This window comes from Toxorhynchites rutilus, chromosome 1 (genome assembly GCF_029784135.1).
Source record: "Toxorhynchites rutilus septentrionalis strain SRP chromosome 1, ASM2978413v1, whole genome shotgun sequence".
In the NCBI taxonomy this organism is placed as follows: Eukaryota; Metazoa; Arthropoda; class Insecta; order Diptera; family Culicidae; genus Toxorhynchites; species Toxorhynchites rutilus.
In genome coordinates this window covers 169,789,690-169,804,985 of record NC_073744.1, presented here as the reverse complement: position 1 = coordinate 169,804,985, position 15,296 = coordinate 169,789,690, and the positions used below count along the sequence as shown (strand labels likewise).

General features: G+C 40.1%; 1 protein-coding gene across 9 annotated transcripts in view; it reads left to right on the top strand.

Annotated features, from left to right (window-relative positions):
* LOC129765747 (putative uncharacterized protein DDB_G0282129) overlaps positions 1 to 15,296 on the top strand; it is a 271,283-nt gene that overhangs the window by 174,481 nt on the left and 81,506 nt on the right. For all 9 annotated transcript variants that reach the window (XM_055766181.1, XM_055766176.1, XM_055766171.1 and 6 more), the window contains 4 exons: positions 13,608 to 14,090; positions 14,156 to 14,402; positions 14,468 to 14,769; positions 14,839 to 15,229. In XM_055766181.1, coding sequence (XP_055622156.1) covers positions 13,608 to 14,090; positions 14,156 to 14,402; positions 14,468 to 14,769; positions 14,839 to 15,229 — 1,423 coding nt within the window. The remainder of the gene's footprint in view (positions 1 to 13,607; positions 14,091 to 14,155; positions 14,403 to 14,467; positions 14,770 to 14,838; positions 15,230 to 15,296) is intronic.

Sequence of the window (15,296 nt, the reverse complement as noted above, 5' to 3'; positions counted from 1 at the left end):
TTTGTAGTAGCAGCTATCTTGGGTTCGTATCTTTCATAAATAACTGTGTTCTTCTAGTGAAGCCCTTTCATTTGATACCCATATTTATTGGGGTTTTGAGAAAACATATAATCCGCCACTTTTTGTAATGGAAGCCATCTTGGATTTGCATTTTTCATAAATTACTGGGTTCTACTAGTCAATCCTTCTTATTTGATACCCATAATAATAGGGTTTTGAGAAAATATGTAGTCCGCCATTTTGGATTTTGAAGATTATGAAATACGCAGTTTTATAATGACTACAGAGATAAAGGTGTGTTCCAAATTCTTTTTCTATTAATGTGGGTCAGCGCTACAGACAAACATGTTACAAACATACAAACATACAAACAGATTACAGGCAAGCTAAATAAAACCGTTTAAAAACGTTACATGTGTTCTGATTTTATTAGGTGCACCCGTGGCCGAGTGGTTAGCGTCTCACATTATCATGCCGGGTGTTCGGGATCGATTCCCGTTCTGGCCGGGGGATTTTTTCGTCAAAGAAATTTCCTTCGACTTGCACTGTGATCACGCGTATTCTAGAGCTTGCCCCTCGGAATACATTCAAGGCGTGTTATTTGGCTTAGAAAATCTCAACTAAGTATTAATAAATGACGCTAGTTAATGCATACGTTGAGACGGCAAAAGTTCCACAGGGAACGTTAACGCCATTCAAGAAGAAGAAGTGTTCTGATTTTACACCCTTACAAATTAGAGCAAATTAGCTTAGTTATCGATCTCAATTGCTTTTTATTTTGTGATTTTTCCACATTTTTTCGTCCACATTCTGATGTTTGACGAGTTTTTAACATAGGACTATGTCTTTGATTTCTATATAGGGGGGTCACTCTACGAAAAATGTAACGATTTATTAAGAGTTTTCAAACGCATATTACTCAAAATGGTTATTGCGACATATGTTGTGTTATACATCATTAGACAGGAAATTTATCCACAATTTTTGAACAGTGAACAGTGAATATAGTAAAAAAGTTAACAATTTGACGATTTAATTGGGTATGTTTTCTTTCGATTGCACTATCCACTCGCTTCCTTCCCGACACAACGATCAATCTTTTTGCCTAAATTCGGGCGTTAGCTCATAATGTGAGTTGATTTTTTTTTCCCAAAATATATATTTTATTAAGGCACATGTGGCGTTAGCCTGACGGGGCCGAGAGTCCAATATTTTGACAATTTTTGTCTTACAACTATGTTAGTAATATGTAACCGATTACTCGCGGTTGGCTCGAGGTTAGTATTACAAAGATCTCATAATTGGGATGTTGCAGTCTCCAGTACTATGTATGTGTGGCCGACACGGGATACTTCCTATTGGGGTGTAACTGACCATTGATCAGCGACGCTCCCCTAGTCTGTACCTCATATCAATCGTGGTGCATCTCTCTTGACTCGCGGAATCCAGGGTAGAATGGTCACTGGGCGGTACAATCTTCAGCTCGTGTAGAGTTGTCATGAGCGGTACAACCTTCAGCTCTTGTTGAATGATCAGTGGGCTGCACAACCTTCGACCTGTGTATCTGTAAAAAGTATGTGTATGTATTGCCGCGACTAAGTAAAAGCTTATCGATTGGATAGGAGGGATATGATACAGGGATACAACGGAGGAAACATCATCAAACGTTGACATCGGCGTTTCTGAGGAACAGGTATAGATGAAGCAGAAGATCAGGATCACGGCTACCTAAGATGCGAAGATGTGAGTTGATGCGTAAAATGAATTATTCTCCATTTACCGATAATAGGCATTAATTTTATATTATATTGTATATAGTCCAATCAATTTGTGCTCAATTCATGGTTTTGTCGTGTATGCCTTCTACTAACAATTTGTGTAATTGTGGTCCAGGTTGTCATAATATCGAGTATGTTGTTTGATTATGTGAAAATGCAATAAATGAATTTAAATAGCTGCTGGTTTAGAAGATCCTATCCTTTTAAAGAATCCTAAATATCTCTTAAAATAAAGTACACCGGGATAAGTTGAAACGCCATAACTTTTAATAGGAATAATAGGATTGACGTGAGGTACTTTTTCAGTAAAACGTACCTTTTAACCCACTTTATGATAGTCATAACCAGAACATTGAACCCTAAGGTAGAGGTACCAATTTTGGAGGTTTTTTCGAGTTTTTACAAAAGATATTTTATTCATTCATTGTTTCATAATTTATTTTTTTATCTTTTAACAATATAATATGAATTTTATGGTGAAAAAATATTCAAAATTAGAACAGTTACAAGCTAGTGAAGTGAGGGAGTTGCAATAGTTGTGCCATGGCGTACACGATTCCAGACCTTCTGGTTATCGGAAACTTTTGACGTAGGACTACGTCTAACCGGAAGATATAGGGGGTGAAATGGAAATCCAGGCACTGAACAAGTAGGAAAAAATGCAAGATTTGGAACGCTTATAACTCGAGTATTTCTCAATAGATCGCAAAGGTTTTTGCATCAATTGATAGGAAATATATCTACGCATCTATCATAACGAATAACATTTCATTTTTCTTGAGATAAATAATTGAATAATTGTGAAATATCAAGCATTGTCCAAATGCTCTATGTGCCCATTTTTGATTGGTCCATTTTGTGCTCCTCAAATCGTACAGACCAAAACGGGCAACCAGAGCAGCAGCGAAATAGAATGAAGCACGATTGGAAAGGAAAAAGAAAAAAATGAACGAAATATTGGTCGCAGTCTCACACATGCGTAATTCTCGAGCCAGCTTAAAAATCCCCGCTCCGCTGCCGTAACGATCATTCTCATTCAAACCGTACACCACATCGGTTCGCATCACAACACATCAACAAACCAACCCAAGCAGCCATGTCTGGACATAGTAAAGGAGGAAAAGTGAAGGGAAAGGCAAAATCCCGCTCGAACCGTGTTGATCTGCAGTTCCCCGCAAGGGTAGCTAGGCCGAGCGCGTTAGTACCAGTGCACCAGTCCACCTAGCCGGCGTGATATAGTTTCGGCCGCCGAAGTGATCGAGTTAGCTGGCAAAGCTGCTCGCGACGATAAGAAAACCCGCATTCGGACCAGAACACATTCGGTTCGGTGGACATCAAGACAACAGGCAGTTGCAGTGAGTGGCGAGTGGCAAACGCAATCGCAAAACGGTATCAGGTAGCAGAAGAAAAAAGTTTGTTCTTTATACACACTGCTTTGGTGGCAAATCGAGGGCGTTCGAAATGGTTTTTTTTCAAAACCACGAGTACTAAGTTTTCTAAATTGGAACCATTCCATAAAACAAGGCGCTTTTCAGGGCCATTAAACCTTCCAAAAAAGAGTTTATGATATACAGTTCAATGCTTTCTAAAACATTATCCAAAATAATAATAAAACACTAATTGATTTTTTCATAATTTGGTTGCCAGGATCTGATGAGTATGTGAATTTGGCAGTTGTTCTGAGCTTATTGATAGTTGGGGACTTTCCTGATTATTCAATTTTCACCAATTCTTAAATTGTTTCCAGATTGAAAGTACAGTAATTTACAATTAGTTCGACATTTAGCTAATTGGACGGATATGTAATGCGACTTATTTAGTTGGACATTTTTGTAAACATAGAGATCCAAATTATGACCCCACATTGAAAGTCGACATTGTTCCACTGTCATCGCAAATGTTCAATTACAGGTTAAAATCGCCTCAAATGCGACACTGAGTGGTGGTAATGTGACGTGCCATTGAATGTAATTTACTGTAAAATATGTCACAAGCTGGATGGGAAGAAATTTTCCAACTGTGAAAGCTGTGGCGAGTGGCAAATGCAATCGCTAAACAGCAAGGTTTAGCCGAACAAGATGGGGATATCGAGTGATAACAAAACAATAAACTCTTTAGATTGAAGATAATTTTGTGATCCTGAAAAGGACGCTTTTTAGCCTGCATGTGAATCCAACGAGCGAACAAATCGTAATGAATGTATTTTTTTTGCCATCGCTCCCTTTTAACGCTCATTCGTTCGTCTCGTTGGACTCGCCCCTTTGGCTGAGTCTGCCGATTTGTCTCTATCCTGTGAGTGTGTACCGCTAGAGTATAAAACACGCGGACCCCAAAAAAATATCTTATTTTCTTTCAAACCGTAAACCCGTGTGGTTGTACGGCATCGGCATCGTGGACGTAACAAAGGAGGACAAGTTAAGGGAAAGGCAAAATCTCACTCGAACCGTGCAGGTCTCCAGTTCCCTGTTGGTCGCATTCACTGATTGCTCCGCAAGGGTAACTAGACTGAACGGATTGGTGCCGGAGCACCAGTATACCTAACAGCGATTATAGAATTTCGGCCGTCGGAGTGCTCGAGTTGGCTTGCAAAGCTGCTCACGACAATCAGAAAACCAGCATCAAGAACAGAGCAGCTTCGGTTCGGCGCTCATCAAGGCAACAATTAGTTTCAGTGAGTGGCAAAGTGTTTCTCCGGCACGTCGCATTAAATGTAATTTACTGAACAACATGTCACAAGCTGGATGGGAAGAAATTTTCCAACTGTGGAAGCTGTGGCGAGTGGCAAACGCAATAGCTAAACAGGAAGGTTTAACCGAACAAGATGGGAATATCGAGTGATAACAAAAACACAACACCAAAGGTTAATTTTTTTTTTTTTTTAATATAGTTTATTTATTCGCAGTATTTACATCACAGATTTTTTTACATGATTAGTTATTTAAACTCAAATAGAATTCCAGTTCGTTGACATCAATTTCATGATTATTATGAATATAATTTGTGTATTTGATAAAAAGCGTAAAAATTTCATTTTTTTGTTCTGGTGCTACGTTGCCTAGTACCGGCCGCATGAGTTCATCAAACGTTAGTCTCTGCCACCCGTTAAGTGCTGTTGTGAGCTTTTGTTGCATGCGCCTCCATGCTCCCATTACTCTGGGACACTCAGAAAATTTATGCTTTATCGTCTCGATTTGCGTCCGGCAGTGCTGACAATATGGGTCGTTAGCTCTCCCGATGATGTTCATTAATCTTCGATTTTCTGTTTTCTCATTCACTAGAAGATAAAGGTGACTACGCTGGCTCAACGTTAGACTTTTTGTAGAGATATTTCTCCAGATTCGTTTCCAATTTAAATGTTTCTTTTCAGAACCATCAACATATTCATAAAGAGTAAACAGTAAACTAATCCATTTTTCAGGTAGATAGGTAGGTATTCACGAAGGAGAAGGAAATAAAACAATATATTTAAAATATATATTTAACAAAAGCTGTCCCCTTTGTATAGTCCTACGTCACTCCGGTTATGTCACCGACATTACCCACCCGTCTTTTTTTTTTGTAATATTCAATTTTATTATTCAACATAATTGCCTTCGAGGGCGATACAGTGATTATAGCGATCTTGCAACTTTTCGATACCATTTTTATAATACTCTTTCGGTTTTTCCTTAAAATGGGCCTCAGATTCGGTAATCACCTCATCATCGGTCTTAAATTTCTTGCCAGCGAGTATTCTCTTCAGGTCTGCGAACAGAAAATAGTCGCTGGGGGCCAGATCTGGAGAATACGGTAGGTGCGGAAGCAATTCAAAGCCCAATTCATGCAATTTTGTCATCGTTTTCATTGATTTGTGATTTTTCCATTTTTTTTTCACAATAATAAAAGTTGCTTCACTCTCAATGCTGTAACTCACGAACCAATCGACCGATTGCTGCCAAATTTTGACACGTATCCATGGAAAAATGGTGCTTTGTGATAGTTAAGTAGATTTTTGTAAGAGGCGCCATCTAGACGTCAACCTTATGAACTTTTCAGCCGAACTATTATGTATTCCAAAAAGCAGAGTGTGGGGTCGAACTTGTATTCAATACAAGATGAAAGAGACACAACGTGCGCTGAGTTTGGCTAGTATTAGGGTTGATACAATCCACCATTTCATTGTATTTCTGGATTCTTTCATACTATCGTACTCGTGCAATGTAATTTAGCTGTGAAGTGAGGAGGTCCAATAATGAATTGCTCCGGTTTTGTATTTATAAATAAATATAAATCTTCCATCAATAGAAAATTCCTAGTACTTCTACCAAAACTCATAATTGTAATATCAGATTACTTTCAGACACAATTCTCGTTCAAGATTTTTCAACCACTTGCAAATAACATGTTTCTTCGTTACATGGAATAAATGTTTGATACAGAAAATATGATAGAAAAAGCCAGACCCATCCCCTCTTCTCCCCTTACAGAGGGGGAAGGAGTGTGTATTCACCATAGATACATTTCGTGCTCCCTAAAATCTTCACATGCCAAATTTGGCTCCATTTGCTTGATTGGTTTTCGAGTTATGCAGAAATTTGTATTTCATTTGTATGACAGCCAACCCTTAGAGAGGGGGGAGGAGTGTCTAACTACGATAGAAACATTTATTGTCCCCTAAAACCTCCACATGCCAAATTTCGTTTCATTTGTTTGGTTAATTCTCGAGTAATGTAGAAATTCAGCCATTCCATGTCGAACCGATATAGTAGTTCTCAGATTTTCGTCAAAAGTGGTAGTTTCGTTCTTTATCGCAAACTATTAGACCCGTATTTTTTTATTTTTTTTGTTGAGGTGCACATTTTCATTTTAGGGTGATCCGAAATATCAACTTTTTCCCCTTTTGTCTAAAAATGACATTTTTCAAAAATTCATAACTTGTGAACTACTAAAACGATTTAGACGGTCGACATATCAAATTAAAGCTTATAAGCTATTCTTGCTACGCTTGCATAAATCAATTTTGGTTTTGTCGTTATTGATTGTTTTTGTTTTTTATAGTTTTCATGGTCTCGGGACCAATGGGGCTATATTATTTTATATTTTTATGGAAAGCTGAGGATTTTTCACATAACATATCTCAGAACCAGGGAAGCGTTTTTTTCCCTTTTTGAGTTATGATTTTTGCCAATGGTTCAAAAAATCATTTTTCCCTTTTCTCCCAAAAAATTTTTTTTTTCAAAAGTTTATTACTTTTGAACTACTGGACCGATTCAGATGATCGACATATCAAATTTAAGCCTACTAAAATAACATACTTGCCAATTAATTGGATTATATTCACATACATCCAGTCTAGTCGCATAAAAATATTGAACGAAAACTGAAAACATGTTAACTTTGAAAAATCATACCTTAAAAACGAAAAATATCACCTCTCTGGTATTCGGATGTATTATGTGAAAAAACTTCAGCTTTCAGCAAAAAATATAAAAAAATATGGTGCTCTTGGTCCAGATGTACGATGTAAGCTATGGAAAACAAATATAATCAATAATTACGAAAACAAAATCCATTTCTATTCAGAGTGTGATATTTTTTAAAACAAGACTAGCTTATTGGCTTTAATTTGATATGCCGATCATCTGAATCGGTTCAGTAGATCAAAAGTTATGATTTTTTGTAGTGGAAAAAATGGGAAAAGATGATTTTTCGGACCATCGTTTATCTTTGAAAAATAATAACTCAAAAACGACAAAAAAACGCCTCCCTGGTTTCGAGATATGCTATGTGAAAAATTCTCAGCTTTCCAGAAAAAATATAAAAAAATATAGCGCCGTTAGTCCCGAGACCATGAAAACCTTAAAAAACAAATACAATCAATAATAACGAAAACATAATTCAAATTTTCTGCAACTGTAGTACTGTAAACTGTAAAAGCAACTATAAAAGACCAGCCTATTGGCTTTAATTTAATATGTCGTACATCTGAATTGCTACAGTGGTTCAAAAGCTATGATTTTTTTTAAAAAGTAATTTTTGGCAAAAATGCGAAAAAATTGATTTTTCGGACCACCCTAAAATGGAAATGGTCACCCTAATAAGAAAAATTTAAAAAAATAATTTAAATAATTTTATAAAAAGTCACAAGAAGGTTGTGTCCGAGACACGACCGCATAGTTAACGTTGGATTCCGTTAGGCTATCTGTTGATTTTGGATATGTTTGAAGAATTTATTGATAAAGATTTGGTTACCGTGGAAAGGGCCGTTTTGTTTGGTTGTTGGGTATTGTTTGTTCACTCCACCAGTCTTTACCTATTGATGATGACAAAAAGATGGTTAACAGTCGTTGGATGGAGCGAATCAGATAAAAGATACCGAAGTGGAACGAGATATGATGAAGACCACCCTCTGTGATCCTAGACGAGATGCGTCCTGTGTTATGTATGGATGAAATAAAGAAACTCACCAATGTAATATAAGACAACTACCAATACAAAACACAAATATCAATTTTTCTCATCAGTAAAAACATGTTACTTTAATATAGAGAAAACATATTTGAAATGGAAAAGGTAATTTCCTCCTATAATTTATACTTTCTGAGTGTTTTTTCAACCCAAATGCGAATTTTAATTGGACTAACAACACCTAATACTATATGTATATGTATATGTGAAATCACTTTTCTAATATTTCTTCACATTTCCAATTTTTCTCGCCGTATAAACTATCCTTGGGTGAAAATGAACACAACAAAACAGACTGCTTAAACCAAACGACCCGTTCCCGCTCGAGACACCTTGGTTTTTATTTATGAAAATTGAAATGAATCATTTCATATATCAAGTCATTATTGACACAACTGCTACCATATACAATTTTACACATACACTTGTGCTAAATTTTTCACAGTGCATGATAGGTCATTGATATGAAATTTCACGAAGAAACCAACATTAAAGTTCCAAATTTAAATTCTATTAGCTAGAATTAATCGTATCACTCACCTTACTTGCAATATAAAAATGCCCCCGACTTGCATATATTTGCAATGCCGATTTCCCTCCAGGCAGCTTGGTTTTGATGTCTCTGTTAGGGACCCGCCGCATGTATCGTCATTTTCGACCAATCAGAAGTGGGTATTTCCGTTAGGATAGGGGTTGAGATTTTTCAATTGTTCGATAGTTAGTTTCATGACATACATTATTTTCTAAAATATAAAAAAATTGTTATGGAGTGCCAAAATCGATTGACGCAAAAATTTCATCAATCCATCATGAAATGACTGAGCGATAAGCGGTTGAAATTGGACAATTTTCACGATGTGCTCGATTTTCGATTTTCAATTTGTACCCCATTTAATTTGAACATTCCCGAAAGACGTAATCCTACGTCAAAAATAATAATTTGCGATAAAGATAAAGAACAAAACTTTATTTTTATTCCGTCACTAGCTGACCCGGCAAACTCCGTCCCGCCCAAAATTTATTTTTCGTTTCGTTCACATTCACATTTTCTTACTAAGCGCAAGTTCATGGGTCCAATCGCAGAACTGTTCATTGATTGATTTTCTAATCTACCCTTTGAAATTAACTTTTATTAAAAATTTCCTAGTACTTCTACCAAAACTCATTATTCATTATATTATTCACTCATTAAAACTCATTATTCATTATTATTATTCATTAATTCATTATAATATCATATTATTTGCAGACACAATTCTCGAAGATTTTTCAACCACTTGCAAATAACAAGTTTTCCGGTACATGGAATCAATGTTTGATCATATGTATGTTAGAATAAAGACAGTCCTAAATCAGACAATTCCTTTCTCGAGTTTTGCTCTTATCAACACATTCGGTGATCCATTTTTTTATATAGATAAAAGAAGATATAGGAGTGCGTTTTATCACATTAAAATCCATTTCCAGTTTCGAACAAAGATCAATTTCGTTAGCACAAACATCAATTGAACTAACAACGTTTTACTATGTAATTGTAGAACATATGCGAATTAAATTTTTCGAATTTTCCTGTTTTCCTTCAGAGTTTTCCCAAAATTTTCAATTGTCATGTTTGGTTGGAATATGTTTGGTTGAAATATGTGTATTATTAGAGGAGAGAGGGGTGTCATACTACCATAGAAACATTTCTCGTATTCAAAAACCCTCACATCCCAAATTTGGCTCGATTTGCTTGATTGGTTCTCGAGTTATGCAGAAATTTGTATTTCATTTGTATGGTAGCCTCACCTTAGAGAGGGGGGGAGAAGTGTCGAACCACCATGGAGACGTTTATCGGCCCCTAAAACCTCTATGTGCCAAGTTTAATTCATTTTGCTTGATAAGTTCTGAAGTTATTCAGCCTCCCCCCCTCTTTAGAGAGGAGGAGGAGTGTCAAACCTCCATAGAAACATTTATTGCCCCCTAAAACCTCCACATGCCAAATTTGGCTATGTTTGCTCGATTAGTTCTTGAGCTAGGCAGAAATGCATGATTCATCAGAGAGTGGGGAGGAATGTCTAAGAACTATAGAAACATTTATAGCACCCTAAAACCTCCACATGCCAAATATGGTTTCGTTTGATTGGTTAGTTTTCGAGTAATGCAATTTATGTTTCATTTGTATGGCAGACCTCCCCCCCCCCTCCTTTGAAATAAATATCATAGGAACCTTCCCCGGTCCCAAAACTCCTATATACCAATTTCCATGTCGAACGGTTCAGTAGTTTTCGAGTCCATAAGAATCAGACAGACAGACAGAGAGACAGTATCCATTTTTATAGATATAGATTGTGGAGCTTTATTCAGAATACAAATAATATGAAAAAATAAGCTGTTTGCAACATTTCAACACATAGTTTATATGAATATTCATGGAAAAATTGCAAAACGGACTCCAAATGTCTACTTTTGGACGAATATCTCGATGAATTTTGTTTTATGTTTTTTTGAGATGTCGAAACGGACTCTTGCTTTGAATCAAATGTATACGATGGAAGGTGTTTGACAACATAAATGTTCCAAATATTGAATTGATTTTTTGAGTATTTTCTTAACGGTGCATTGCAAGTTTTATTTTCCTAAAAGGCTCATTGACTTTCCAACAACTTCATCGAACCCACCGCCTTCGAGATCCACATTGAAACCCTGTTGAACTGACAGGAGCCAACATATCGTGTTCCACGCTTGCATTCTCAGCTTGTGTTCTTCTGAAACGTGTTTCTCACTGACAGCTCCGATTGGGATTCTTCCAAACGACTTGATATTGCCACATTTCTTCATCTTAGCTTAAGGCATAGCAGAACGCTTTACAAATCTCATATTTAATCAGACAGTGAACGAAATTCCGAGCTACGATTATGCTGGGAAAAAATGTCAATGATTTTGGATACGCTCTTATAGAAGAGAACCTGGGTAGCGGCCGATTAATTTGGTGTGAAATTGCTCCATATATTTCGACAAGCATTCGATCGATCTCAGCGGCTCTGCTCCAATAATCAAATCAGGAAGTTGAAGCCTCAAACATAAAGGGTGTGTCACATCAAATTGCATCACGGAAAAAACGCTGTAGAAATTCGCCCAGTAGACCGATCCTTTTGAAAATTTTTGACAGTAAAATAAAAACTATTAAACAACTTTTGGCATTTTCTTTTTATTCATAATTCCCAAGCCCAAGTCCGTATGCTCGCACCTTCCTCTTTACCCCGTCCATAAGGTTCTGTACAACGTCAGGTTGTAGTTTTTTTTGAACAGAAATCCATTTTCTCTTGAAGTCCGCCTCCAATTTGACAACTTTTGGGTTTTTCCGGAGCTTCATAAACGCCCAATATTTCTCTATTGGGCGAAGCTCCGGCGCGTTGGGCGGGTTCATTTCCTTTGGCACGAAGGTGACTCCGTTGGCTTCGTACCACTCCAACACGTCCTTAGAATAGTGGCACGAAGCGAGATCCGGCCAGAAGATGGTCGGGCCCTCGTGCTGCTTAAATAGTGGTAGTAAGCGCTTCTGTAGGCACTCCTTAAGGTAAACCTGCCCGTTTACCGTGCCGGTCATCACGAAGGGGGCGCTCCGCTTTCCGCAAGAGCCGTTAAGATCGCTTGCCACACCATGTACTTTTTGGCAAACTTGGATAGTTTCTGCTTGCGAATCTCCTCCGGAACGCTGAATTTGTGCTCTGCGGAGAGGAACAACATGCCCGGCAGCTGACGAAAGTCCGCTTTGACGTGGGTTTCGTCGTCCATTACCAGGCAATGCGGCTTCGTCAGCATTTCGGTGTACAGCTTCCGGGCTCGCGTCTTCCCCTCCATGTTTTGCCTTTCGTCGCGGTTAGGAGCCTTCTGAACCTTGTATGTACGCAGGCCCTCCCGCTGCTTGGTCCGCTGGACGAATGAACTTGACAAATTCAGCTTATTGGCGACATCCCGGACCGAACTTCTCGGATCACGTCTTAACTGCTTAACTACGCGCTTGTGATCTTTTTCACTGACGGAGCATCCATTTTTGCCGTTCTTCACCTTCCGGTCGATGGTTAGGTTCTCGAAGTATCGTTTTAGTACTCTGCTGACCGTGGATTGGACGATTCCCAGCATCTTACCGATGTCCCGATATGACAACTCCGGATTTTCGAAATGAGCGCGCAGGATTAATGCACGACGCTCTTTTTCGTTCGACGACATTTTTCCAAATTTACGAAAAATTGACAGTGAAGCATGGCCAACGTGATCTATACACTCTTATCTGATTATAAGCGAAAGCTGAAGATATAATTCCTAAAAATTAAATTTCTACGGCGTTTTTTCCGTGATGCAATTTGATGTGACACACCCTTTAGTATATATTTTGCAAAAAAAACCTGTAGCAATATAACCTGAATATTATTAGCAGATGTCCAGTCATCAAAATTAGTTTTCGCTTTGAACCAGTCGGGCCTTTCTCGAAAAACGAACTTAACTAATTCAAGTTAGGTCGAAATAATATTTTTGATTTGTTTTTGTTAACGCGAGAAAATTTGTTCCTGTTGTAACTGATGATTCCGCTTACAGGTGCAAGAATTACTGCTAGAATTACCCAAGTGCAATTCATGTCCATGGTCACGGTATTCGATGTAATTATGGCGCATGATTTATTTCTTGTTCCTATCAAGTTCCTATTTCAGCTCGCCGATGTATGCGCTACGGTTCCGCGCACTCCCAACGGGGCCGGACTGGTACAAAGTTTACCGTTCTCCGCTGGCATTGCACACCATTCTTCACATTTTTGTTCCGATGTTCCGATGTTCAGAAAAAAAGCGCGGTTCTGCTGTTTGAATAGCAGAACCGCGCTTTTTTTTCTGCCATGTCCAGCGCTCCCTGTACGAGAGCATCCGATGTGGAAGCCCTTCTCGGGCTGATTCGTTTTTGTAGGTGCAGTTTTTAATGCTAACTGTACAGTGCAAATAGTGTACTTTATCGCCCAGCTGCTCCCAACCGAGAGGAACCCACAGCCGCAGCCATGCATTCACTGCCCGGCTGGACCACCAGCTGTGCCTACGATCCAATTCGAGTGCCTCTTCGGTGGCGCCCTCGGACTAGGAGTATGAAGAAAAATTTGCTTATCGTGACGTAATCGACATGCATCGTCCGCTTTCGCTGCTCTCTTTCGATCATTATCTTTCCTGTCCGCTCCCTGGCGACGGTGTGCAGCAAAACTTGATCCTGATCGGCGGCTGTGTAGCGGCCGCTGCTGGGTGGGAAAAACTAGGTCTCGCTGATCAGTTGCAGAGAGTTTCCGTTCGCGATTAGACACGATTTTTCCGCTCGCTACAAGATTAAAACAAATTTGTTTCGTTGCATCGGTTTCGCGTGCAGGTCGAGGATCAGGGTGTCGATCCGAATCTTCGTGATGGTGATGGTGCCACCCCGCTTCACTTTGCTGCCTCCCGGGGACATCTGACGGCCGTCCGGTGGTTGTTGAGCCACGGAGCCAAGCTGTCGCTCGACAAATACGGCAAGAGCCCGATCAACGACGCAGCCGAGAACCAACAGGTGGAGTGTCTGAACGCTTTGGTACAACACGGTCACCGCGAACCCGACTACGTCGAATCCAAACAGCACCAGCAGTCCCATCGGCACCCGTCGGATCTGTACGCATCCCATCAACAGCTGCAGGCACAACAAGCGGTGACACCACAGCAGCAGAAACGGGCCCCCAAAAAGCACTCCAGCAGTCATCATCACTACAACAAAAACAAATCGGCATCAAATCACAACACAATGATGTCCAAATCGTCGTCGGGCAGTTCCGATTCGGAACCCTTCTATCTACACCCGCCGACTATCAGGCAAACCAAGGTTTGATTGGTTTGATCTAACGTATTCTTGTTCCGGTTATGACCTCCGATTTTATTCCCTTTCAGGACGGCTTGTACACCCGACAGTCCCCCGACAGCTTCTACGGAACTGCCCCACCGAACGACGGGCTGTACATCAACCCGATGCGACGGGGCTCCTCGACACCTCCCAGCCCCAGCGGAAGCGTCTCGGGTGAATCCTTCTTCCTGCACGATCCTCAGGAGGTGATCTACAACCGGGTCAAGGATTTGTTCGATTCGGACCTTGGCAGCACGAAAGACGAGCGAAATCCAAATCCCAGAGCGATGACAGGTACGAAATCAACAATTGTAAAGAACCACAAATTTTGCTCACACCTTTCAACCGATCTTCCCCAGTTCAAGTTGAAGTTCACTCCAGCAGCAGCGGCGCTGCAAGTGGTTCCGACGAGGATCTCTCGGTATCGTCGTCCAATTCCGGGGTGGTGGAGCGTAAGCCACCCGAAATCAAGCGCACCAACTCGATCTCGCAACATCACGACTACGAGGACATCTATTTGGTACGGGAAGAGGCACGGTACGGAACGAAGGCACGGAACGGCACCGGCAGGAGCCGATCGCGGGACAGTGGCTCCCACAGTCGATCGGCGAGTGCCAGTTCTAGCCGCAGCAACGACATCCTCATGCAATTAACCAATCAGGTGGGATATTTATTGTCACAGGGGGAGTTTAGGACCAATAATTATTCGAGACTTGCTTTTTTTTTGCAGACCGTAAGCAACAAGGAGCAAATGCTAATCAACAAACGAAACAATCTGTACGAACAGCAGCAGCAGCAACAGCAACAACAGCAAAATGGCAAACATCGAGTGTACGAATCGTCAAAGAACTACAAAACCACAAACCTCGGCAAGGCAGGCGGCAAATCCGCCAGCCACCATCAGTCGAGCCGGGAGCTGAGTGTGACCTCCTCGCGGAGCGGTGACAACGCGTACGAAAGCGTCTGCTCGCCGGAGGATACCCACGAGCGGACGAAGCTGGCCCAGCGCCACTCTCTGCCACAACATGGGCTGCATGGCGCTGGCAGCGGCCGCGATAGTGGCGCCAGCGGTGGCAAGCAGGTGAAACGCAGCGGATCGGTGAATACGAAAGAAAGCAAAGGTAGGTTGGGACTTGGGAGTGGAATTTGCTGGGGCGAAATTCAGAGTATAGCGGTGGTGTTTTATAG